This window comes from Zonotrichia albicollis, chromosome 7, assembly GCF_047830755.1.
Source record: "Zonotrichia albicollis isolate bZonAlb1 chromosome 7, bZonAlb1.hap1, whole genome shotgun sequence".
Lineage (NCBI taxonomy): Eukaryota > Metazoa > Chordata > Aves > Passeriformes > Passerellidae > Zonotrichia > Zonotrichia albicollis.
The window spans coordinates 30,783,671-30,810,769 of record NC_133825.1 but is presented as its reverse complement, the minus strand read 5'-3'; the positions used below and the strand labels follow the sequence as shown (position 1 = coordinate 30,810,769).

Here is a 27,099-nt window from a genome sequence, read left to right as displayed (position 1 = left end):
TCAACTGTAATTAAAGGGCAATAATTAAGAAATTCAGTGTATTATAATACATTTAGTCTAAATAGTAGCAAAGTAAGTTAGTATGTTTCAAATTTCAAGTGCGAAGACATTTGGTGACTTTCCCAGTAAAAGTTTATTTTATATTGTAATCACATATGAGGATTTGCAAAGGTTGCTATTACTGCTTCTCGATCACAAACACAATTCCCTTCTCTGCCCCACCAAAAGCATTGTTTTCCACAGAAAAATTTGAAAGCAATTTTTTTCAAATGCCAGGCAATATTACACCAGTCTGAGGTAACTATTGTTTATAAGTTATTACAATTAGGAAGATTTACATATCTTAAAGTAAACCCTACCGTCAAATTGATCTTCTCCCTCTGTCATCAGCTCATCATCAGAGCAAATGCTCAAAACATTCACCAACATTTCTGTAACTGTATAGGAAAAAATAAATGTTAATTCATTCTGTGTAGAATTTAAAATATTTCCATGTACACAAGATACTGCCAGTCACCAGCAACTCTAGTGAATGAACTTCTCACACCACAGCCATTGCTCAGTAACCTCATTTCAAAATAATTTTTGATGTGAGCTGCCACAGAATTTAAAAAACTCAGAAAAATAAGAAGCTATAAATTATACAACTAAACATTAAACAATCAAACAGCATGAACATTCCTCTCTTACAAGGAGTTCTTTTAGATAAGACTTTTCTTGTAAATTAGTAGCTTTATGTTAAAAGTTAAGTACTTGAACTAGTTTTTATGCAAACTTTACCTAAATATGAAAATTTTGACTGCTCAAATTCAGGCTTGAATTGAAAAAGCTATTCTATTCCTGACAACATCAGGCATGTAGCAGAAATACTCAAGCAGAAAAATATTAGAATATAAATATGGTAAATATAAATATATAAAACATATTTATATAAATATCTATTTGTATTTTCAAACTCCCCTTAAATATATTAACATAGTGGACACAAGTTTTTTGAGATGAGTTTGTGTATTTTTTTCCCTCCATGAACATTCTTATTCTGCCATTTAATCTTTCTGATTTATATCAGACTCTTTCTTAAAATACTGAAGCCTTCCTCTACATGGAGTATTCAGAAACCTATCCCAAGGGCAGTAGGTTAAAAACGCTGTAAATTGCTGCCTACATTTCTCCATGACTAATTCACACAACCCCAGTGTTATCTGCTATGGTTGTATTCTTCATTCTTGGGAAAGAGTTACTTGCCACTGCAAAAAAACCCCAAATTATTATGATTTTGATCTGATCAATGCAGACCAGACAATATTGACATTATATCCTTCACCAAAGTGGAAACATGCACTTGTCCAAAGGCAAGGCTACCTAAGGGCCATGACTCCAGCAGTCTGAAGCACTGAGCTGGGCAATGAAATGCTCACTGTTAAATAAGCTGCTGCATGTCATTACCAGCAATGCAACAAAAGCAAAATACATAGCAGCAACCCTTTGCTGTTGAAAACATTATCTACTGCATAATCAGGCAAGAGAGATACAAACCAAATCTTCTTTCAAATGTCAGGTCCCTTCATTTAAACATTTAAAAAAAATTGTTGCGTTTGTTAACCACAGTAAGAAGTGTCCAAAGTATTTGTATGTAACTGCTCACTAAAGACAACATAAGCAAATCTAGAATCTTAGGTTTTTATGCTCTTAAATACATAACTGCAGGAAAACTAAAATTTAGTTAGATTTATTTTATTTAAATTAAATTTAAACTAAATTAAAAAGAAACTTTCAAAGAAATCTAAAGAGCTCTCCAGATCTCTTTATGAAAAGAGCAGTTTCTGTCATAGAAGGATTTTAAACAGACCCAAATAGCCTCTAACCTCATTGCTTGCCAACTGAGGACTACTTGGGGCCCCAGTGTCCTAGATTCAGAGTTATCATCTCTAGAGGGAAAAGAAAAAAAAAAAGGAGGATCTGTGCTAAATTATCTTTTTTACAAGAAAAAATTATAACTGAAAAACTTATCTTCAGTGAAGGTCAATCTGTTATATTCATATAGGAAAGTTAACATTTTACACAAACATCTCAATAGAAATTTATACCTATAACAACACAGGATTAACAATGCATATAACTTAGCATTCTGTAGAATATGAACAATTTAAATATTAACTTCAATGCAGTTCAAAGGTGCTGCTTAACAATGAAGATGTACACCCCCAATGGAAATTATAATTTATGTTAACATCTTAGCTATATTAGATGCAGTTATAACTACCTTGACTTAAACAAGTAAAGAAAACAACACAAAAATAATGCAATTCATCTTTCATTGGTAAATATATTTTAAAAAACAAAAATTCTCCCAACATTAATCTGGCAGAAATAAGAGATATTAGTTGATGCATAACATCTACTAACCTTTCTCTCCAACAAATGGCAAAGACCATGTGAAAACATCCATAAAATTTGGTAGCCAGTAAGGATGAGGAGAACAATTGAACTGACGAATATTCATGACATTGTTTTCATATTTTAATACAGCAGCTAAAATGAAATTCAAATATTTTGAAAAGAATGATTAAAACCTTTGAATACCACAAATGTAAAGTCACAGGCTTGGCTTAGCTCTATTTATGCTTTAGACTAAATAATCCCAAAGGCATTCCATTCTCTTTCTTTCACAATATTTACAGACAGGTAAACCAATGGAGCACTTTGGATTTTTACTGTGTATGTTTCACTCTAAGGTACTGTTACATGTCAATACAGGTCTGTACTGTCCTATTTTAGGTCTACAATCAACAAAGATTTTTAAAAGTCTTGAAAAGGTATAATTTCAGTAACTTTAATAAAACTAATTCAGAACAGCAGTACATTCAGTATATGCAAATTCAGGTTTTATTCTTCATATGTGTCTTCCCATGCTATAAGACTGGAGTAAAACCAGAGACATCTTGAAGATGAGGGAAAAGAGAAAGCATAAAGAAAAAAGACAGAAAACCAGAAGCATTCTAAAGCTAAGCAAGCAGTTGACCACATTTTTCTATACTTACACTTGCATCAGACTGGGAATAGCTCAAGTGAAAAAGGGTTCTATGAATACAGTATCCATAGAGATAGTGAAAAAACTTAAAAAGCCAGTTGAAGATATTTTTACTTCCCCTTTACTTTGCAATCAGTGAAAGTAACAACAGCTCATCTTTTCCTGTGTACAGTTATGCACTCTACAGAAGTGGTATGGGCTGGGGGTGGTTCTTTATAGGTGGGTGGAAGAAAATGCAATGTATTTAATAGAAAAAAGGTGTTGGTTTCAAAGGAACACTATTGGAACATTTGGAGATCATTCATTCATCACATACTTGAAATGCCTTACTTTAATATCATACTTGAATTTCAGCAGGCTTTATTTTTAAATTCCATTGTTGAACTTTATTCTCATCAATGAATAATATTAATTCACAGCTAAGCTCTTCTCTGCAATTCTGACCTGCAAATCTTTCTCCACGCTATTAAACACGCTTCTCCTGTTCAACTCCATCTTAGCAGAGGATGGACAAAAATGGATTTCTTGTTCTATACTTCCATCCTAATATTTCCAATGGTGATCAGAATTTTGATCACTACTCGCTCTTCTTTTATTTCCCATATATGGCCATTATGGGAATTACAATCACAATTAAGATGCTCAGATGCCACAACCCACAATGCAAACCACCTTCCTTGCCCACTAAAGACAATGAGGGGAGTGAATACTCATAGCACAGGGAAACCTTGCCTGACTGGATAACACCAGCAGATTTAATCACAAGTACTAAACAGCAACAACTTTCACAAAGGAAACCTCTGACCACACTTATGCTTCAAGGTACTCCTCTTACAGGAGGTTGTCATTTTTGGCTCTTCTTTATAACTTTCATTAATAGATTTTTTTTTTGTCCTTTAGTTTCTTAATTGGCAAAAAGCAGTTGATATTAGATTATCTACTTAGACAATTTTATTTTATTATAACATACAATTACTAATAACAAGATCTTACCTTTATTATTGTAGACATCCAGGTAATTAGGTGCTGAAAAAATTGTTATTAAAGATGGGAACCCTGTAGTTTGACTTTTCCTGTACATTCTATAACTGTAAAACCAAAAAAATTATATTATATCTTACAGCAAATAAGCAATTAATTTTTATTTTACATTGCAACCATTTCCTTGAAAGATACCAAGTACTCACCCTGCATCTTGTGCTTCATGTGCTCTAATGATTGACAACAAATTATTATTTTGCAAAAATTCACAAACTGCTGGATAGCTGTGAAATGAAAACAATTATGAGTAAAAGATATCCTCGTAAAACATTCAGGAAGAGTCAGTACTAAAACACCCAACTAGATCACAGCATACTCTCACCTATAAAAGTAGGAGCATCCTCTGACTGTGTTATGACTGAAATGCTCTGGTGAATTTTCATTTCCAAAATCTTCTGAAGGATCTGACCACAACAAGTCACACATTGGTCCAAAAGCTGGAGGCTCTTTGAATCTATCTAACTGTTTAGAAACAAAAGGCAGAAGCACAAATACTCTTTAAATATTAAATTATTAAGTTTTACACACACATTTGTTAACCTACATATCCATCAATACCAAACATTTTTAGAATAAATCCCAACCATATCAAAGAGAAGTAGTTTCTGTATAGTTTTTCCTCTCCTCCTCATGAAATAAGGCACAGGCATGCCAAAAGAACCAAACCTGTTAAGAGCAATAAGATTTATTAGTTGTAAAAAGAAGGGAGATAACTTCCAGACTGATGGATATGTGTAATACGAGGTCAAGATACAGACAAGGAACAAAATGGTCCTTTTTCATGCACATGCCACATCTACCAATCTGGAGATACTACCAGGAATTAGAAAAGAGAAACAGTACAGAAAACAGGAATTATAAAAGAAAAGCATGAATAATTAGCACCAACTAGAAGAGACTAAATATGTATTACGAAAAGACCCTAAAAATCCAAACCAACAAAAGGAAAATATAAACCACCCTGAAACACCCATCTCCATAATGGATCATTTAACAATGTAATGAAGATGCAACTGGCCCAGCTGGCTAAGGCTTTTTCATACAAGCTTTATTTTTCAGCTCTATCCCTGATGTAATGGGCCATAGAATTTTGGCAGATTTTCTCTTGGTTTCTCTCTTGCTGCTTCCTTATTGATTTTCACTTGAAACACCTATTTTAGCAGCCTGCAAATTTCCTAGTAACCACGGTGAAAAGGGGCAGAAGTTAAGGAGCAAAGTGCATTTGTTAACGTAAAAGGAAAATGCCCTGCTTAATTAAGTGACAGGCAATCAATCTCTCATGTCCCAGAAATGAAAGTTGGTATCCCAGGTTCAATGTAAAGTTTATTTGGTCTTTATGTAGCTGGAGTTTGTTCACAAGATGATTTTATCCAAGAAATGTAGGAACGGTTCTTTGATGGACAGTGCATTTATCTCACTCCACTTCCCATACCAAAGAAGATGACTTTGATGGTACTAGAGAACACTTAACTCTTCAGCACAGGCTCGAAGGGAGGTTTGCTGAGCACCTGGTGAATTTGATTCTAACGGTCCATAGGAATCCATTCAAATATGGAACCAGCAGTAGTGCCAAGCTCTCTCATGCCCTGGAAAATCAGAGCTCCCGAGGCTGCCACCTGTAACATAAGTGGAGAGGTCCAGATCTTTACAAATTCCTGCCAGATAATGGTAAGGCAGGTATTAACTGAAGTTGTTGTTGGAATTTATTCAATATTAAAATCCTGTGGTTTAACATTTCCCACACTGGATGATAAACCTGGTATGGAGTATTTCTTCCAGATTGAAGAAGTCAGTCCATCAACTTCTGCAAGTACCTGAATTTCTGTAGATTAAACCATCAAGTTTCTAAACCTCCAGCAATAAATATGGGTCCAGAAGCTAACAGAGGCATTCACACAAGGAAGTTTCAACTGTTTGCTGATTGATGTTTCCTGCAATACAGAAGGCTGAAAGTCTAGAAAATACTTCTAAGAATTTTTCTTTAGTCTTCAGGGATTTTCCTTATGACTTTGGCCAAATCAATGGGCATATTATAAATAAAAAGTTCTGGCTGCCTGCAATTAACACACCTCTTTCCCAAAACAATTTCTCATAGCATTGAAACAATAATGCAGCTATTTCCTGAAGTAAGGTGAGTTTGTAAAAAATAAATATACTTACACACACTTATGCATATAGTACATATACTTACTTACATAGACACCAAATCACTTTCTTCTTCACTAGAAAATCTACTAACTAGCACAGTTCTCAGGATAGCTCAAAATTTAAGGAAATGTCACTTCAAGCTACTCAACCCAGACTACATGTATCAAATCAGAATAATCAATTTAAGGGCTTCTCTACTATTGGCACGGCAAGTAAGTTAAAGGACACGAGTAAATTCAAAACACCTGTTACTGATTTCACTATTTCTGAATGTGCTTTGGCTATAGCAAAACAGAATCTCAGTACAAACTGGCATAACATTTTTCTAAATATGATTAAGGTAAATGAGAAAGACAATTTTCCAGAATAAGAATCAATACACCTGGTGTTGAAACTGAACTAGGTAGTGTATTTTCTATATACTGTAAAAGATTTCAATCTGTATTATTTTCAAGGTACTATGCAGTCAGGACAACTAACGTGACACGCATTATACCTCCACATGGATGTTTCAATTCAGAAGCACCAAAACCTGAGAGGCAGATTAAGGTACAGCAAATTAAAACAACTTGGTTTTTGAAGCAAAAGACCTTCACAGAAGTTTCACACACAGACACCAGTTTTAATTAATCTGTCCTAATTTTCTTGAGAACTATCACCTAATAAAGCCTACAGAACAATGTGAAGGCCAGTGAAAAGTGGAAGCCATCTTACATATTACTGAACCAAAGGAAATTTCAGCAGGGCACAGAAAAGAAGCAAGGTATTACAGACAGATTCCCATTTGTGCTGCCATATATTTCCAGGCAATTGGATCAAGTGCTTGTGTCACCAAAAGCTAAACAAAAGAGTGAGCATCTGCTGTAAATGAGGGAAAAAAAAAATTGTCTCTCTTTTTTAGACTCCCCATAATCTTACCTGGATACTTCCTTCTTTCTAAAATGCTAGGTTTGAAAATGACAATTCCTGGCATTTTGGTTCAGTAGAAGTCTTGGCAGTGAAAATGAAATCAACTAAACATCATCTCTAAGTTGATGGACATGTGTCTGAAAGAGACACTCTTTACCAGACAACCAGAACATTCATGGAATTGATATTCAGAAAATAAAAATCAGATTACCACAAGTCTGACAAACTTCCATTTTGGCAGAAACACGAAGCACCTAGCATAACCCTTTCTGGTTAGGATTCATTGTCATGCCTAGTATGAAAGCAGTCCTCTTCTGGAAGTAAGTTTATGACAGCAAAAATAATAGTTTAAATTCTGTAGTTTATTCACCTTCCTACATATCAATACTGATTAAAGACTTCATCCAGAAGAAACTGCACCCAGCATAGAATTTTTTAGTTCTTAGGTGATTCCTGCACTATTTATAGAGCTGTGATTTCCCTTTTATGCCAGATAATTATGTCCTTGCAGCTAAGACCTCTCCTTAGTAAGAACTTCTGCTAATAAACCCAAAGGCCTGAAATACTATACAATTGTCTTGATTGCTTACAGAAGTAACTTCACACACCACACTTGTACCCCCAAGTATAGGATTTTTTCCTAGATATAGTGAGCATTTCACATCACCCATTTAATTTAAATACATTTAAAATATCAGTGCATGCCAAGCTCTAATGCAGCTACTGAAGCCACTGCCAATCCATGACTAGCACCTTTTTCAGGTTACCAGATGATTCTTTAAAAACCAAGAAGGCCCAAGGAACAGTTCTACCAACACTGCCTTACATTTATAAATGTGTTTTTCACCAGAACAAAATACAATGCAGATTTTCATATATGCATATAAACATTTCAGCCTAATTTAGCCTAGAACATTACAGAAGCACATCTGAAAGTACAGGCCAAGACAAGAGAACTACCTTTTAGCTAAATTTACTTGATACTGTGAAACCTGATCAGCTACAAGACTGAGACCAGCAGAAAAATGAATCACAATCCTGTTATGACAGTGGCTTTCCAAAATGTTTTTCCAGAATGTTTTCTATATTACTTTCCAGAAAGCCTTGACCATGCTTCTTTCCATCTGTATAGAGAGAAGTGCTAAGGCTTTGTGAGAATGGCACTGTTTAGTCTCTTTGCTTTCTTACTTCCCTTTCTCTGCACAATGCATTTGGATTTCTGTACACGTCAGTATTTGCTCTGACAATGCAATGTGCCTTAGTACATTTTCCCACTTACACCACTGATTGAGTAAATACACTTCCTCTCTGTTTCTGCCATTTTCTTCTCCTCTCACATCACTCTGCTTGGTAGTGTAATATCTGTAAGCGAAATAAACTGACATTTGAGGCTCTGAAATGGTCCAATAATTACAAAAAATCCCTAATGAATAAATACAGTGAATTCAAAAATGAGATTCAACTTGATGGCCTATAAATTTGAGAAAAGGGAGAGGTAAAAAAGAAAAACAAAGCACAAATAAAGGAGAAAATGCTAAGAAAATGAGAAATGTAATAATTGAAGATAAAAAGACAAAATAGGCTGCAATATACACTTTTATATACTATAAAAGCAATTTAGGAGCATGCTTTTACTTTCTCTCTGACATTTAGATCTTTTTACAAACAGGTTCCCATGTACCTTCTTCCATATGTGGATAAACCACATTTTTTCTTCCATCCTTACCTATAATCCCAAGGCTTTCTTAGAACCACCTACACATATTTTAAGCTGAAATCATCTGCATGTTAGCTGTTCCTAATCATAACAGGAATGGTTGTGAGTTCCAAGTGCAGCAGTCAAGATGTCAGCTAAGTGAACTTAAAGAAGCTTAAAATGAGTATGAAAAAATGAAGGCAATGGAAAAATTCATTTTGATTGAAAATTCCCATCTGATACAATCTCCACCTGACAAGCTATCCATGCAAGTAGAAACCACATTATTAGAAACAGATAACTCATGTTATCACAATCTTCTGCCCTTTAAATTGCACACCACGATTCAGTGCTTCCATTGTGTAACATTTAAAAAATCTTTTAAATTCTTCTTATTAATATACTCAGCACATTCACCACAGTGAGAAGTACTCCTCAACTGTTACTCAAATGCCTACCAAATTTGCCACTTTAAATAGCAATCTGAATTTCTATTAAATACTGCAATATCTCACTTTGTCAAAACTAAAATCCACATATTGGAGACAGTAAAAAAATTTTCAAAGAAATATCAGAATAACTGAAACATGATGGTAGACATAGGAAACAATTTTAAGACTACAATTAATTTCAACAAGTTTTCTCCTGGAAGCCATGAGAACACCAGCTCTTATCTAGAAAGAAATACAATGTATTGTTTGGAATGGATATGAAAATTCACATGTACTACCTGTCTCAAAAAACTATGTGAGGATTTTGAGGTTTCTTCTTTGTGTGTGTTTTGTAACAGTCCCAGCTGTCCCAATGAAGTCTAATGGAAAATGCACTAGATAATCCATGAGATTTTAATTATGATACTGCTTAGCCTACATTTCAGCCCTGATTTACACTTCAACAAGAGACAAGAACAGAAAATATACTGACAACTTCATAAAGATGACTTTGTATAGCATCATATAAATATCTCTATTTTCACTTATTTTCAAATACACAAAATACTCACTCTCCTAATGTCATCTAGTGTATTAATTTCTGGTGAAAGTCCACCATGAACACAAAGAAACTGTTGATTTAAGAGAGCAGCAAGAGGGAGACAATCAAAAGCTTCCATACAAGCATCATAGACTCTTTCAGAGTACTTTATTTTACCTGCAGGAAAGAGAATAGAAATCATTAAAAATCCATAGTATATGGATGAAGTACTCTAGTGGATCATGGTTATAAGAATATATATCAAAGTGAATCCTTAAAAAAGGCGAAACAATGAATATTTTGGGGTTTAAATGAGCATTTCCAAACACCTAAACAGCAAGCATGTTTCTAAGACATATTTTCTTCCAGAATTATAAACTGTTTTCACTTCTTCTGTTATCTCAAGTGTGAAGAAACTATTGTTGTTTTTGAAATCAATTTAATTTTTTTTTTTAAAAATCACTGAATTATCTAATATTTTTATACAATTAGACAGCATACTTCAGTATAAAATGCTACTAAGAAATTTGTGAATTCTCATTCACAGTGAAAAGCTAAGAACTGATTATAGATTATGTAATTTTTACCTACATCAAAGAGGGTTTCACCAGTCCAAATGATCCATTTATCACAGGATCAATACTTACACAAGCCTTCAAATGGAGAGGCAGCTTGTATCTGTATACTAGTACAAGAGGCAGCTTGTACTAGTATAGCTGAAATCCATCCTCCAAATGGAAAAATTATCCCACAGTGGGGACTTTTTGTTAACTTCACATCACTTCTCAGCAAGTTACTCTGCACTCCTGACTACAGCAAAATTATCTTCCTCTCAAGGACTTGAAAATCAGAATTGTTACATCAAAATTTACTCCATAATGTATATTTACAGCTAGCTCTCTTCTTGCACTCCAAGGCCACACTGAACTGCAAGCAATTCTACAGAAGTCAGTGGTGCCTCCTGATGTTTGCAAGGCTTTAATTAAACCAATCTTTCAAGCACAATGACAGACTATAGATCAGCAGGTTGCAAGTAGCTAATTTTACATTCTTAGGCAGTACTTACATTCTTGCTTAAAGGTAAAATACTCTGTTAGGTGTCTGCATTCATGGTTGCCTCTCAAAAGAAACAATGTGCTTGGGTAAAGAATTTTCAGGACCCATAAGTACAGCACGCACTGTTGAGAAAACAGGATAACCAGTAAAATACACTAGTTTATATGAACTTTAAAAATTATTACTGAGAAATACTGAATAAGGGTGTTAACAGTTTCAAAAAGCAGGTACTGCCTAATGTGCCATTTTAAAATAGCACTACTTCCCTGAATCCAGTTCTGGACATGAGTTATGCAAATTGCTTATTACTTTTCCTAATAACAGTCACACAGAATACTGGAAAAAAATTATATTTGCTGGATATTCAATACTAAAGTAAACTCAGCAGAATTAAACTGTAGAATATTTTCATCTAGACAAATACTGTATTGTGTTTCTGCCTAAAATCTGGTATAATATATGATTCTAAACACTGGCATAAGAAGAAAAGCAGACATTTATTAACAGAGACTGGGGAAAAAACCCCTGACAAAATAATTTCCCTTAAGGTTAGATACCTCATTTGGATATCATTTTTAAACTACAAATGGACAGAGAAAATCATTCTCTCCCCAAACACTGGGGAAGCTGACTGCTCAGTGTACAAGCAGCAAAGTCAAAGAACTATAGTAATTTTCTATCTGTCATTATTACTGCAACAAGAGCAGCAAAGCCTCAAAAAGAGTCTGTTACCACCCAGCAATACTGAATGCCCAAAACGTATTTCACAAACTTCAGATCTAATTCTTTTATTTTTGACTGAGCACAGAAATCTCAAAACCCCACAAGTTTTGGACTTCACTGAAGTCACCTACAAACTCTTATTATCATTGCTCTTAACAAATTCCAGTACCCTGAAGCTACTATTACTCAAAGTTATTTTGCACAGAATAGCAGAACACATGAAAAGGGAAGAAAGAAAACAAATGGACACTTTAAATTAAACACAGCAAACATTGAGAAACACATCAAAGACTTTTATTGTGAAGTTTAGTTAAACTAATTACTGAATTTTTATCTTCTTAGTAAAAAATGTAAAACTAATCTTTGTTCAGAAATTTTTTTAAGTGCAGTGGTTGAAAAGCTTTCATACCAAACTTTCATATATTAACATATAGAGTTGATATGCAAATGCCTTTTTCAAGGACAATTACATTATTTGTAATCATCAAAAACAAGCAAAGATCAAAATAATAAATAGGGAATATCGACTGAAATTTTTCCTTAAAGATGACTTTGAGGCAATTGCTCTTGCTGCATCTCCTGCTGGTCTGCCATCTCCAACAGCCCCAAAACGCACTGTGCCTGCCTTTCACAGCACATCCCCCACACATTATCACAATGGCAACATTTTAATACAGAAACAAAAGTACTACACTGGGACTTGCAAGACACTGTTTCAAAGGGCTAGCTATTCCATTAGATTCAGTATCTAGGAAGAGATCCCAAGCTGAGGCACTTCCCAGGCTGGTTACAGAAGAACACTTAATTTAAAAACCATGCTCCGAAACTAATCACTGTGAATATGTGAATATCTTTAAAATGCAGCACAATTAAGAAACATGCTGAAAATAAAAAAATTATTTGAATTCAAGGTAACTGAAAAATTAATGGCAGAAACACAGGTCATCCTTAGGGAATATCTGTATTTGCTCTAAGAATTTTTGTAAAAAAAAATTAATAATTATTAAAAACCATTTGATTGTCTAAATAAAATTAGTTTCTTTTATAAAAATAAACAGATAATATTATAAATAATTGAAAGACCTTGCAGTCATGACTCACCTGTTGTCCACAACATACAAACATATTACCAGACAAAGCAGCAGTACATATAATAATGTAACAGAATTCAACTTTTAGAAAACCAGCTAAAGAAAGAGGAGAAAAAATGAGTAAGTGGCGATTTCAACAGGACAGTCCAAACGACTGGTCAACATCCTCCTGTCAAAGGCCTTTAGCACAGGAGAAGGCACAGCAAGGAAGAATGCATTCAAATGTTAAAGCAGACCTAAAACTGCATTTGAAAACCTATGTGAAAGTGTGCTTATAAAAAAATCAGGACAGAACAGATTAATATATTCAGTTACCTCTATACTAAAATAACCTCTGTCTACATAGTCACCGAGGAAGAGGTATCTTGTGTTAGCAGGTGATCCTCCCACTTCAAACAGCTTCATTAGATCAAAGAACTGGCCATGAATATCACCACACACTGCAAGCAAAAATTTTGTTCGAATTAATTTAAAAAAATCTAAAGGAAAAGTTACCAATTATAGTTAACATCCACAAAGTACTTCTAATTAAGAAGAAAGACAGGTATAAAGAAGGAATAACAGAAATTTTTGAAGGTTCCCCCTTTGCTTTTCATTAAGATGCTGTCTTCACTACCTGTGACAATACTGATGATATAGCTCTGAGTCCAGGAGACTGGGGCATATTCTTCCAACACATTTAATGCACTGAGACTGAGGTCTTGAAAGCTGTCAGCACTTCTTTAATGTCCCCCCCAGCTCCTTAAGTAGCTTTGTAAATTCTCCTTGGCATGTGTATTTGAAAATGCCTGCTGCTTCACAACAATTTGCTGAGTTCATGTGAACTTGAAAAAAACCAGGGAGTGTACTTTTGTTTCTGAGTCAGACTAATATACTTTTTATTAAAATCATATCTTCTCCTTGCTGAGTTACTTTTCTCCTTCAAATAACCATGTTCATTATTTCAACAGTGGATTTTTCCTGTGTTTTTAGAATATGAGAAGGGACAAGCCCAGTGGTCAGCAACCAAAGGCAGATGTGCCAAAGATAGCAGCAGATGGGAAGTCTTTAGGGAGCATACAGCAAAACAGGTCATCTCACAACCTTAAAAAAGTAATTAAAAATGCATGAAAGAGACAACTGCTCCTATCTCCTCTTTCCCACTGGAGTTCCCAGGTCAATGGAAGTCAAGAGCTGCCTTCTCACTTCTGCATAAGGTGTCAATGGTAACAACAGGAATTTGAGAGATTATGCCTTTCCTTGATGCACAAAGTCACTGATCAACTGACAAATAGCATGTCCTGACTTTTTAGAGTTTATCAGTAAAATCTTTGGGGAAAAAAGTTGTCCTAATTTTGGAAAGAAATACTGGATATGGCACACCACTATATAAAGGTTGTTATTTGCTTAGAGCAGACCATTTGTCATCACAATCTATAAAATATGAGACTAAATAGAATGTGCACTCTTTTATCTCTCTTTTCTTAAGATTTCTACTCAAACACTGAAAAAACTTCCCTCCTTTTTAAATTGCCAATAGACCAATTACCTGGATATACAGAAATATAAGAATGCTAAACAAACTTTAATTCTGAGTTTATCTGGAACTGCAAAGGACTCCGAGCTCAGTCGGCCACTTAGTAGTTTCCACCATTTCAATCATTCATTTTTTTCAAAATGTCAGCAACAATATGTAAAGTTTTAATTTACCCAATACTAACAAATAACAAGCTGCTGCCCTAAAAGAAGCTCGCAGACACTAATTTAATTTATGTAAGTCCATTTAGAAGAAAACATGTTCAGATTAAAGAAAATGTGATTTGAACATAAAAAGCAAATCTACTTTCATTATCATGAATAACAGACATGCAACATAGCTACTTTCTATGAGTCTAGACTGTTTATAAATAGAAGAATTAAACTACACCAACTCCACCTTTCACCAGGTCAAACAGAAACAGAACTGTTCCAACTATGAAAATACTGAAGAAAACCCTAAAAGTCAGTTTTGTATCCTAGTGGCTCTGGCCCTTGTGTCAAAGATGCTAAAACAATCTCTATCAGTACCACTGCTCTCACAAGAACATGGTTTTACATGCAGTCACCAGTCTCACTTACAGAGCAAGATAAAGGTGTATTTTTCACTAAGAGTCCCAGTTCACAGTATCTGTTTCAAACCACAATCATGAGCATATTTAGATTTCAGAATTATCCTGAGTTCAGGTAGATGCCTTTATTCCTACTTATAATATTGAAGGAAATAGAAATTCATATTTTAAAAGCATTTAACTACTTCCTTCTTTTTTCCCAATTTTAATACCAATCCTACTCGTTTTTTTGATAAGTTTAATGCCTTCATTTGTTAAGCAAATGCAGTTGTGAGGGATAATTCAGCAGGACTAACAGAGAAATTTTTGTTCAGCAATTTGAAGACAAATTCTACTACTGAAAATATCTGGCTTTTTCAAATTTAATTATGTATGCAATTACCTAGAAATATTACCTGTAATTGGAGCTTCAACTTCTATCATCGTTTTTTCCCTCCGTAATATTGCAGCACCCTCATTGATGATTCTAAGTGCAATTTCTTCATCCACTCGACCTTCCTTTATCAAATGGTTCTTCAAAATGTCAACCCTTGGTCTTCCATCTGTGTCAAACACTTCTTCAGATGTCAAGCGATGCGTTGGTGGGAAAGGGACAGCTAAAATTTAAAAAGAAGAAACAGTAGTCATGACACTCAATTTGAAAAATTGAGTCCATCTAGGAATGGGGATCCATCATGGAATAGCTGCTAGCCCAAGTAGCAAACTTGTCTTTTCACCAAGGAATTTTACGACATCATTAAAATCTGGAAAGAATAGTGCTGTGTTTGTATTTAAAAAAATAAACATCTCTACTATGCAAGGTTGTAGAAATTATAAAACAGAGTTAGAAGGCATAGTAATATGTACAATATCTGGAAGGGTCAAAACTGACTTTGCAAAGGGAAATAATCTCTCTCCATTATACCACCATTCCCTGAAGGACTCATGAACTACTGGTGACGCAGGATTATCCATTTAATAGCTACTCAGACTTTCAACATCAAAAATTATCCCATCATCAAAGCCTCAGGAGAAAAAAACCCAGCAAAAAACCTCAAACAAACAAAAAGAACCACCAAAACAAATGCAAAGCTAGCAAGAAAAGGATCCAATACTGTTCAAAAGACTACAAATAAAAGGAGTCAGTAAGCAGTGGGTGGGCAGCACAGCAGGCTCAGCAACTGCCCAGACAGCACATCTGGCAATCTGCAGCAGTTCAGTTACTGCACAAGTGAAATATGGATGTGAGCCATGGAAAAAGACAACACTTCAAAATGCCACTAAGCAATGTCATGGCACTCGGGATGTTACAGGAAATAAAGCTCATCTGCCCCTGTCCCCTCCTCAAGCATTCTGCTGCTGAGAGAATTAACTACAACAGAAGCAAAACCATTCTGTTTCTCACCATCTAAATACTCTGTGTTAAAAGAGAAAAATAGGAGGAATACATCTACTCAGAGATAAGAACTAGTGGCATGAATACACTTGTAGATAGAGTATTTATATTTATTTTCATACTCTCTGAAGTTAAGCACTACATTCAAAAAATCAATGCTTAGATACTGAAACACTCCCTGACTTCATTTAAATCCATTTCTAGATTACTACTAACACATTGCTACCCTTCTGCTTTATGGAGGAGTAAAAATAAAACACCTGAAGCCCAAATCATATACATATTCACTGAAATAAATTTTTCTGGAAGATAAACTACAGATATGTCTACTATTCCTCTTACTAAAGTTTCTATGTAGCAAAAATCAGCATAATGTGTCCCTACATATTGTAGAACTAATTCACCACTTTTCTGTGGACATAAAGGATTCAATTAATGAAAGAAAAATTTTATGCCTTTCCTTCAGCCTCCCCTATCAGCAATTCAAGTTTCACTCAGAAATGCTAAAATTCCATGTAGTCCAAATGTTAACAAACTTAACTTATTTAAGACATCCAAAGACAATCACTCCTATTCCACATACAATTATTTAAAACCACAAATCTGGCTCTGAGAGGAGAAATTAATTATTTTGACAAAATAAATTTATCTAATTTTTAGAAGCACTTAATTATGACCAGGCAAGCATCAGATCTAATATTAACTGCTTTTCTGAACTTACTTTCTAACTTTCAGATTCTCTTAATGTTATTTTTTACATTATTTGGAAGTTTTTAATCAATCTGTACATGAATCAGTTTTAGGCTCTTTCTTGCCCCACTTTTTTTAATACATTATTTGTGGGCCCACAATTGCCTTCAGCAATTCAAAGTTGAGCTTATCTTTTCAGGAGAGACCAGACAACTCAAAAAGAAGATTTCTCCTGCTTCAATTCCTTCAAAAGCATTAGAGATCTCACACACCTTGCCACAACCAAAGTCAGTGACCTCCAAGACACAGTTTTTTAAAAGCTGTGCTCCATTAATCCTAGTTTTATTCAGATCTACCAAGGTGAAGATGACTGTTTTGTTCTTTTTGGAAGCTTTCTTTGGTAGATGCAGGGTCTGTTGAGGGGACCACCCGTTCTTCATTCTCCTAAATGCAAATCATTGCTAACTTACTACAACCACCAGCGGCTGCAGAATTCACTAAGACCTCTTCCTTATGGCACTTCAGATACTTCAGGGGTTTTAAGTTCATGGTAAATGAAATTTTCTTCTCTTAATAAAGTTCTTGTATCTACTAACAAAATAAAGCTCTGAGTTTGTCTATTGAATTATATTTTCTAGGAGGCTTTACTCCAGTGTCAAGATCTGTCTCAAATTATTTCAATTAATATACTTATGAAGACTGAGATTTAAAACTCTGTATCCGGGGGTTTGTTATCCATAATGCCCACAAGCCACAACTGTGGTATGAGAGGTAATTAAGGATCTCTGAAGTTATATTTGCCTCATGAAAAAATGAAGTCTTAAAACTAGTTCCTCAGAGTTTAACAAAATCCTTTTCACATAATACATGTATTTTCCCATTGCTCAAGAAGGATTTCTTAAAAATAATTTTCAGAGAGGCAGAATAAAATACGGCTAAAGATTTTAGTCATGATCTGCATCACCCAGTAAATAAAAAGTAACACATTTTAGAAAAACTGTTTCTTTCCATTTTATACTTTGAGTTTTGTTCCAGCAAAAGTTAACATTGTATTAGAGTGCATACCTTTGAAAAATATTACAACTGCTTTTAATAGGTTAAGGATGGGGATTTTTGAAGCATGTAGACAATTTCTGCAAACTAATGGGTTTAATTAAAGCTTTGATGAAGTAGTCATAGAATGTTATAGCCTAAGGAAAAAGAATTGCAGCATGATGTGTTCCAAGACACAAATATAATCCACGTTTCAAAGTCTGTGCCCAACCTGCGCTCTCGGGACTGAAACAGAACAGTAATTAAGAGGAGTTACCCTAAGGAAATTACATGGTGTTGGGCATTAAAGGATTCTCTTCTTCCATTCCCAGCCAAGCTAAACAATAGAAAAGTATCTAAAGATGAATATCTAATACACACTGCAATATCTTATCAGTGAAAGTATAGATGTTAATAACAAATGCAACACATAATGATTTACAAGCACAGACCAGACTTTCTAAAACAAACCATTGCTTACTAGTCACAACTAATCAATTTCACTTTAAAAATACATACAAATGATACAATTTTAATATACTGATCAGACAATGTAAAAAATAGAGCTGAGGAAAAAAACATGTTGTTAATGAAAATACTTTGATGACTTTTTATTGCTAATTGAATAGGCATAAACAAAGAGGGAAAAAATCACCTTTCCTTTGTACTGCAGTATCAATAAGAGATACAGAAAGCAAAACCTCAAAACTTAATTCTAAATTGACTTTTACAAGCCTCTGGGCACATGGATACCTTACAATAAAGCATGCTGTGGAGATTCAAAGATTAGCAGCAATCTGAAGGATCAATTCCCAAGACACAGTAAGAAGTTCAAAGCAGAAAAACAACATTAGTGTTGCACTTTACCCAATATAATAATCCCTGCTGAGAGGTGCAATATGGCAACTCACACAAACGCCACCTCCAGACCCAAAGCAGATCTCACATTGCCTAGTAACTAAATACAACAGTAGCTGCTAATAAAATTTTACATGTAGATACTGTAAATTTAAAGCACACTGATACCTATGCCCATTGTAATAACCTCAGGTAAATCTGGCTTGTATCAAGAGACACCCTGTTGGAACAGGCTCGTGAAACAAGATGAGATCAAAGCTCCTAGACTAATGTAAGAAAAAGCATCAGGGATCAACCATAGAAGGTACTCTACTTTCACAAGCAAAATTGTTTCTGTTCTTATGACCGTAAAACTTTAAAAAATTCTTTTTCCCTCACAGTGAAAGAAAAGTAGCCATTCTTCCTCTATCATCAGAAGCCCACGGCATGTTTCATGAATTTAATTTTGGCTGTTAAAACCTGCTCAATATCCCAGACTGCATTTTCTGTTTCAAGAAGTTTTTGATTTTATCGATGAAGTGTCTCATCTCACATTACGAAGGTTACTAAACACAGACACTCTGCTTGCAAAGAATTTGTTGCTTTGGTGATAGGTATACATGAAACAGTCTATATAATGTCTGTCTCCACCAAGTGTATCATGTAGCATACAAGCATGGTGCTCTGTGAAAAGAAAGGCCAGCATTCTTCATTTTCTCAGCAGGTTTATTACCATGATATTGCCAATGGTCTGTGGTTTTCTGTCACTTAGCCACCTTTTGTGGTCTTTTGGTTTCATAAATGCATTGCTGTCTGTGTATTGTCACTCAGAAGAATCACAAAGCCTAACACCTATTTACATCTTTCAATTTGTCCCTGGAGTTTTCACACCTCTGCCAGTATCTCCACAGAAGGAAAAGATGCAGCATCCATAACTGCTATGAGGACAGAATATATCCAAACATTCTTCTGCACTGGCAGAACAGATTTGAAAAGAAATAGCATAAAGGCATCACAGATGGTCTGTGGAGCAGCAACTTTGGAAATACTAGATAAGCACAAATACACAGGCACATCTATTGGAATCAGAAAGCTACAATCAAAAGCTGACAAAACCCACAAGTTACCCTATTCGCCTCCAGCAAGAAAGCATAAATACAGCAAAGTCCATTTATTGCAGATTATCAAAACTACCCCAAAGTTTCTTTGAATGCAAGGTTCCTGCCATGCTAACCAGCATCTTAAAAGCAAGAAAAAATGGCCCTGTAAACCTTGAAACCCTACAACAGCACTAAAGGTACTATTTATTTCATCCTCACTTACCATGTACTTGTAGTCTCAAAAGTTTCATCAAATTTTAAATCTCAAATGAAACTGTTGATATATCTTGTATGCCATGGTACATTCATTCATCTTTTATACTGTGTAGTTTTTCAACTAACTTGGTTGACGTTTTTACAAGTTCCTCACAGGAAAAATACAAGTATTTCTTTGAAAAGTATTTAAAGATACTCCTGCCCTTAAAATGGCCACACTATGTAATATATATATTAAAGATTACATAGTGCTTAAATGCAATGATGGATGCATAGATCTTTCCCTCTCCATACTCTGTTTTTGAAACAAGGTGCTTCATGGATTTTCTCTAAAGTTTCTTCCAGACCACCATGTTTATGACCACTGCTAGAACTGTTTTCCACTATTTTGTCCAAATTCTGAAGAGACATTTTCACAGCTTTTGCCTCCACTGCACCTTCTTACTACTAATTCCACAATCTGAATTACATGTTACATGAAAAGGTATTTCACATCTTCTATTGTTTGGAACTGCATTTCTCCTTTTCACAGGGTGACAAGAATTACAGTAGCTTCCTATTCAACTTTTCCATTAAATATCATTCATAAGATAAGAAATATCTAACTCTATACGCTATTCAACCACTCCTTTTCCAAGTCAGAGACTTGTCAACTTTGTCACTCCACCTTGCCCAAATGCCACTCTCTGCCTCTGAACATATCTTTAGATAAAAGAAAACCAGAAAGATGGAACAAAATTACATGTTGTTGTTCAAGAGGCACGTACAGCACAACATACATGTAATGGCATGATGGCGAAATCTCCTTTTTCTAAATTGGCCATCTAATTCTCCCTGAATTCTTATCAGACTGTCTAAAAAAAGAACTTGACTGCCACTGCATTAATATTTTCATAATGTCATCCATATAGATCCTAATATTTATTTCCCAAGTTCACTGCCTCCTATGTTTAAAAAAGAATTATTCTGTCCTTTGTAGAGTCTGCTCTTTCTCTGAACAGCATCTCCTACAAGTTCTTTACCAAGCACTCAGCCTACAAGAGCTTACTGAAGCATCTCTGCAAGTCAGCTGTCCTGGGTAGGTGTTACTATTTGCCATTCACTCTGTTTTCTAAAGAACCTGTCAACACATTTAAAGAGCACACATGACAAATGTCAACCTCCCTCCACCATGGGAGTTTATCACCTATTAACATCCTTTCTCTCCTAACTGACTTTGATCCAGAAGAGGATATTTCCTCTTCTGCTTACTTTAAAGACTTCAGTGAAGAAACATGATTAATAGTTTTGCCTGGATCAACAAGCTCACTGGCTTCTTCAAAATATTCAAACAATTTCTCTTGAATTTCATCTATGAAACCTGTACCAATTCCTCTTTAACACTGTATTTCCTGGGTACATAGCTAGACCACTTTTTCTTACAAGTGCTATGAATCTGTTGAAATTATTGATTTGCAGGTGTCCAGTTAATTCCCGATTTTTTTTAAATGCAGCCATGCTCCATCTCCCAGACTCAGAAGACGAGTTACACCACAGGCTATGGAAAATAAACAGTTTTGCACCCAAAACTCCCAAGGAATTCCTTTAGAGCCACCAGACAAACATCTCCTGATCTTGAGATTCTTTTTGGGAACATTTTTTTCGTTGATGAATCTTGAAACCACTTACATTTCAATGTGAGAATTCTTTGATCCATTCAGCAATAAGAACTGACTCATGTGTGAAAGAGTCCTTAGTTCCTTACAAAATAAACACACATGTGAGCAGCTGCCAGATTTTTGTGCTCTGGCCTTACCTTCCCAGCCCCCAACTGCCAATTTGCCCTACTGAAATTGAAAAAGGCTTCCATTTTTGGGTGAGGTTTTTTTGGTTTTGCTGTTGTGATTTCAAGATTCATTCCCTCTAAACATCCCCTGAAACTAAAAAAAAGACCAGTCAAACACTTACTTGCCAGAATTCAGTTCCATTCCATTGTCTCTCCCCCAAAACAAAATTGTGATTTTTTTTTTTTTTTTTTAATATGACCCTTCAATACTCTCTTCATGCTGCTGCTTCTCTGGATCATCCTAGAATCTGGCCAGCTGCATAAGTGCCTTACAAAATTTTTAAAACAGGCTTCATGCTGCCGGTCGACATTTTACCTTTTTTTAAAACCAGACTCTGAATTATAAATTTAAATACTGCAATGATTTCTTTTTCTCCTCACATAGGCGCAATTGTTCAAAAGTAGCTATTAGAGCCTTTATTTCAGAGCCTGCTCACTCAAGGATTTGAGTTACATTTCTTTGGGTTTCTCTAAAGAGTTGTTTCAATAAGCTTCCATTTAATATCCAAAATGACTGTCTGCCAATCAGACTGTACCATGACTTCTATCCAAAACAAAGGAATCTTTCCATTTCCAGAAGAACAGACAGAATCTCCAAATTTAGCATTAGGTCAGCATGACAAGGTCCCGTGGATTGTGTCCCAAGGCCTAGCACACCCACAGGGCCCTGTAATGCTGGGAGGATGGGAACTCCCAAGCCCAGCTCTGGGCTCTAACCACCCACAAGAGCCAGGGAAAGGCTGAAAAGAGCACCATGCTTGCATGCTACATGATACACCTGGTGGAGACAGACATTATATAGACTGTTTCATGTATACCTATCACCAAAGCAACAAATTCTTTGCAAGCAGAGTGTTTGTGTTTAGTAACCTCTCAAAAAAAAGCAATCAAGGCTCACCCCTGCCATGCTCAGGGCCACTGCATCAGCGTGAGCTTCCAAACTCTCCTTCATCCCTAGCAGGGAGAAGTACCTTACTGCAAGGCAGTGAAACAGCTGTTTCAGGAGCAAAGATACATTGACAAATTTCAAGTTTGAAAGCCACATGGCTAAGAGGTGAGGTGAGCTGACTGCAGTCAATTCTCATCTAAAAAAAGGCAAACCCAAAGAATCAGATATAGCATTTAAGTATCAAGAACAGTTCACTGCAAAAAGATTTCGACAGAACATAATGGAGGGAACTGCTTTGTTTCACAAGACAGTAAAACACTAAGTATCCTTCAAAGATGGACAGGGTGCCTTAGAAAACAGTGAATCAGAACAGGTACATTTTCTCATGCTCTTTGGGAAAAAAAAATATATATATAGCAGTAACAAAAGCCTCATCACAAGACACCTTTTGGGAACCAAATGCCAAAAGCTGACTTTAGGCAGTTTTTCAGTTCCACAGCTAACCATTAACTTACAGGAAACTCGGTAAGTACAAATTACTTAGGCAATTTAACTAAGCCATGTAAGAGAAAATTTGAGCTTTTTATACACTTCAGAAGCAATCAATGACCTTTGATGAGAAAATTCATACTTGGAAAGATATGCTAGACAACACAGCTAGACTGCATATTTAAAGCTATTTTTATGTTTTTTTTGTATATATCTATCTGATATGACATAATAAATCTGTCAGCCTTTCAGATACTTCTCTACATATCTGTGCTTCCCATCAACTGCTAAATACACAAGTCAAAATATGAAGGGGGACACATCCTAATCATTATCCTACCTTATTAGAAAAAACTAGTTACTGATGATACAGTAATTCAGTCATTGCCTCTTGGGTGAGCATCTCTTGCCCACTTTTGCTAACATATATTATAAATGGCAAAGAATTCAATTTCTCACAGCCTCTGAAATTTAATTGATTCTGTTCTTTATCCCCCTCTTCCACTGATACAAAGGAAGAAATTAAAACTTAAATAAAATCAAGATAATGCAAATAACAGCAAGCTTTAGGTCCTGAATTCAAATTTTCTCCCCAAAAGACACAGCATATAGAAAGCATGAAAGCAGAAATATGGACCAATATAGAGATACACCAGATAATATTACTACATTTTCTCTGTGGCTTTTCTTAAGAATCTGAGACATTATAAAAGACTTATTCATTGTATAATAGGAGAGAGTATGGTGAATGTTTCTCGGTATGCAAGAGGCAATGCATCTGTTTGTGAAGAGGGATGTGACACAGTTGTCACATCTTAGCACGGTTTCAACAAATTGCACAGATACTCCCACTTAGGACTGACATAACCTGCAATCTTGCACTTCTGGGGTCACTGTCTAAAAAAAGTATTTCCAACTGCACTGCACCTAATGGGGGAGGAGAAACCAAAGCACCCTGTCCTTTGTATCAATAACAGAGAGCTTGGCACAACTGGCCAGGCCTTCTCCAGCAGCCAGTGATTCAGCATGACGGGGTGGAGAGGACAGGTCAACAGAAGGAGCAGAAAAATGCTGCTATAGGAACTGCTTCCAATCCTGTCAGATGAAGCCATCAAAGACTGATTACCCATACAATACAATATTACCTACACAAATTATCTATGCACATTACCTATACAATAGTTCTGCATCCTAACACTCAGGTTCAAAGAAATACTGCAAACTCAGGCAATAATTCTGCTTAGAATGAAGCAAGGCTTAAAGAATTTAAACAATCAGATGCACAGGTCACATTGTGACAAGCTGACTTATTAAGTGATTGGAAATCAGCAGGTTTTCCACTGTGTTCTAAAGCACCTGATCACTTACTATTGATTTTCCCCCATTGTTTGAAGAACTTAACTTCTTACCACAAATTGCAGTAAAGGTACAAAATTCAGCAGGTCTAAACACCACACACTGAAGTAGCACTAAGGAGTACAGGTTTCCAATAGACTGGTTTTAACATTTTCTACTTTTACCCTTGAAATTTGTTCAAACAAATCAACAGGTTAAGCAATTCAAATGAGTAACAACTTATTGCTAATAAAGCTTTCCAGTTTTTTAGAAAACATGCCAATGTTCAAAACCTCCAATGGGATTCCAAGGCTTTAATTAACACCTGCTGAGGACAAATGCATCCTGTTCATTTCTCAAGACCTCCTGTAACATAACAAGTTAAACAACCAGATGTGCACCCCTTCCACCTCAGTCAGACCCTGTGTTCCTAGGAATGTCAATCTTAAAAGCAGACTCTTGTGTATACCTGAGATTTCCAACCAGGCCTGCCATAACAATTGTCCACACTGACACCACCAAATACAGTGCAACACGAAAACTGGGATCAAAATAAAATGGTGCACAACCTGAGTAAATACAACCTAGGAATTCTTTGAAGCACTACCTATGCTCTACCCTTAACTATCAATTTAGGTCTATCACGCATATTTCAGGATGCTTTGGCTGCAAAGGATTATTCTCCTCGCAAAAACTAAAATGACACACTTCTCAGGGTTCAGATAAAATAACTATTTTATACCATTTTGGTCGCTAGACCATCCTAGTTCTAGATGGATGTATCTACCATAAAATGCTTTACTTTTTCTCCTAAGAAGTATAACGTTTGACCTTTCGTGGCTCCCCACGAGATTACCAAAGAAGGCCACAAAGAAATAGATCAAGGTGAATTTTCTCCATCAGAACTGGAACCTGAGAACAGCAGCCAATCGAACGGGTGGCAGCACCTTCCCATTCGCTCTTCCCCGGCGCTGACAGCGGCTGCAATTACAGAGCTCTCTCCTGGCAGGCAACGGAAAAGCCCCGCAGAGCCGGGCCCCGGGAGGGCCGGGGCGCCCGGTCAGCCCCGCACGCCCCTCGGGCAGCGCATCCGGGCGGGACGCGCCAGGCCCGCAGGCCGCGGCCACCGCTTCCCCCGCAGCCCCGCCGCCCTCACAGGCCGCCCGCGCCCAGCTCAGTCCCCCCGATGCAGCAGCGCCCACCCCGGATACTCCCACGCCCGTGCGGGCATCCCACGCCTCCGCAAGGTGCCGAGCTGCCCTCCCGTCCCCACCTGCGGCCAGGGCAGCCCGGCCCGCACATGGAGGGCAACGCTGCCCACGGCCAGGCCGCCTCTCCGCGCCCAGGCGGGCCCCGGCGCTCGGGCGGGGGTCACGGCCCCGCCGCGCCGCGCAGCCATGTTCCCTCTGAGGGACAGCGGGTCGCTCACCCTTGACGGCGCGTTCGCTGGTGGCGTGGGGCGTCAGCAGCAGCACCTTGCTCCCTTCCTTGGCGGACATCGCTGAGCGCTGCCGGGCTCCGGCGGCGGCTGCTGGGCGCGGCAGCGCCTTCGTCCGCCCCTCCGCCGGCGGCTGGTGGGGCGCGGCGGGGCGGGCGGGGGCGGCTACAGGCGCCGGGCGGCGGCGGCCCGGCGGAACATGGCGGCGGGCGCGGCTCGCGGCTCCTGGCGCAGCGCGGGGACGGTCCGCCCCGGGCCCGGCATGCACCGCGCCGCCGCCCGCCGGGTACCGCGGGAGCGCGCGGAGCTCCCGGCCCCGACCGGGACCACGGCGAGACTCCCGCCCGACCCGGGGCGGCGGCGCGGGGCGGGGCGGGGAATGCGGCCCGACACCTCCCGGCGCGCTCCGGACAGCAGGCGGAGGCGGGCGAGGCGGCCGGAACGCCCCCGCCCCAGGACGGGCGGGCGCCAGGCCGGGGCCGAGGGGGAGGCGCGGCGGATGGCCCGGCCCCCAGCGAAGCCGCGCGGGCGAGGGCCGGCGGCCACCTTGGAGAGCTCCGTAGGGCCGCCCCGAGGGCAGCACAGCCCGGGGAGCGGGCTTGGGGGGTGGCAAGGCCCTCGCTTCCCACCGGGAACCAGCGCAGAGCGAGGGGCCGCGGCCGTGCCCTCAGGGGGGCCAGCACGACACAAAGTGACCCAGAGCCAAACCTGGCAGGAAAGGAAGGAGGAAAGAGAAGTTCCCTCGCAGTGAGAGTTTGGGCACAGCTTGGGGCAAACTCCCCGTGACAGATCATTCAGCCAGATTGTCTGCCTTCTCCCTGGAGCTGAGCAAGAGTGGACCAAAGAGCATGGAGGGCCCAGGGTACGGCGGCAGGAGCTGCGCCCCTCATCCCCCAAAGCTGCGCAGGCTGACAGGGGGGCAGTGTTATCGCGGCCTTTACGTTCTATACAAACCAACAAAGTTCACATGCATTATTTATACCGAGCTGTGCAATCTATTCCACACAAGAAAGCAGGAAGTTAAGAAAGAAAAGCCATTCAGAAGTTCTGGTTTCCAGCAACGTCTTGGTTCTTGCCACATTCAGGTCCAAGGGAAAAGGGTGACACCTGGGATGAAGA

The 27,099-nt window shown here is 37.7% G+C and overlaps 1 protein-coding gene across 7 annotated transcripts in view; it reads right to left on the bottom strand.

Annotated features, from left to right (window-relative positions):
• Window positions 1-26,352, bottom strand: part of PPP3CB (protein phosphatase 3 catalytic subunit beta) — a 46,232-nt gene extending 19,880 nt beyond the window's left edge. For all 7 annotated transcript variants that reach the window (XR_012581106.1, XM_074544853.1, XM_074544849.1 and 4 more), the window contains exons 1-10: window positions 25,972-26,352; window positions 15,150-15,350; window positions 12,983-13,107; window positions 10,864-10,975; window positions 9,829-9,974; window positions 4,395-4,534; window positions 4,219-4,296; window positions 4,025-4,119; window positions 2,407-2,532; window positions 360-437 (exon numbers count right to left, since the gene is read on the bottom strand). Coding sequence is in view for 6 of the 7 variants with exons in the window: in XM_074544853.1 (XP_074400954.1) it covers window positions 360-437; window positions 2,407-2,532; window positions 4,025-4,119; window positions 4,219-4,296; window positions 4,395-4,534; window positions 9,829-9,974; window positions 10,864-10,975; window positions 12,983-13,107; window positions 15,150-15,350; window positions 25,972-26,041 (1,171 nt within the window). In the remaining variant the exon portion in view is untranslated. The remainder of the gene's footprint in view (window positions 1-359; window positions 438-2,406; window positions 2,533-4,024; window positions 4,120-4,218; window positions 4,297-4,394; window positions 4,535-9,828; window positions 9,975-10,863; window positions 10,976-12,982; window positions 13,108-15,149; window positions 15,351-25,971) is intronic.
• Window positions 26,353-27,099: the final 747 nt, after the last annotated feature.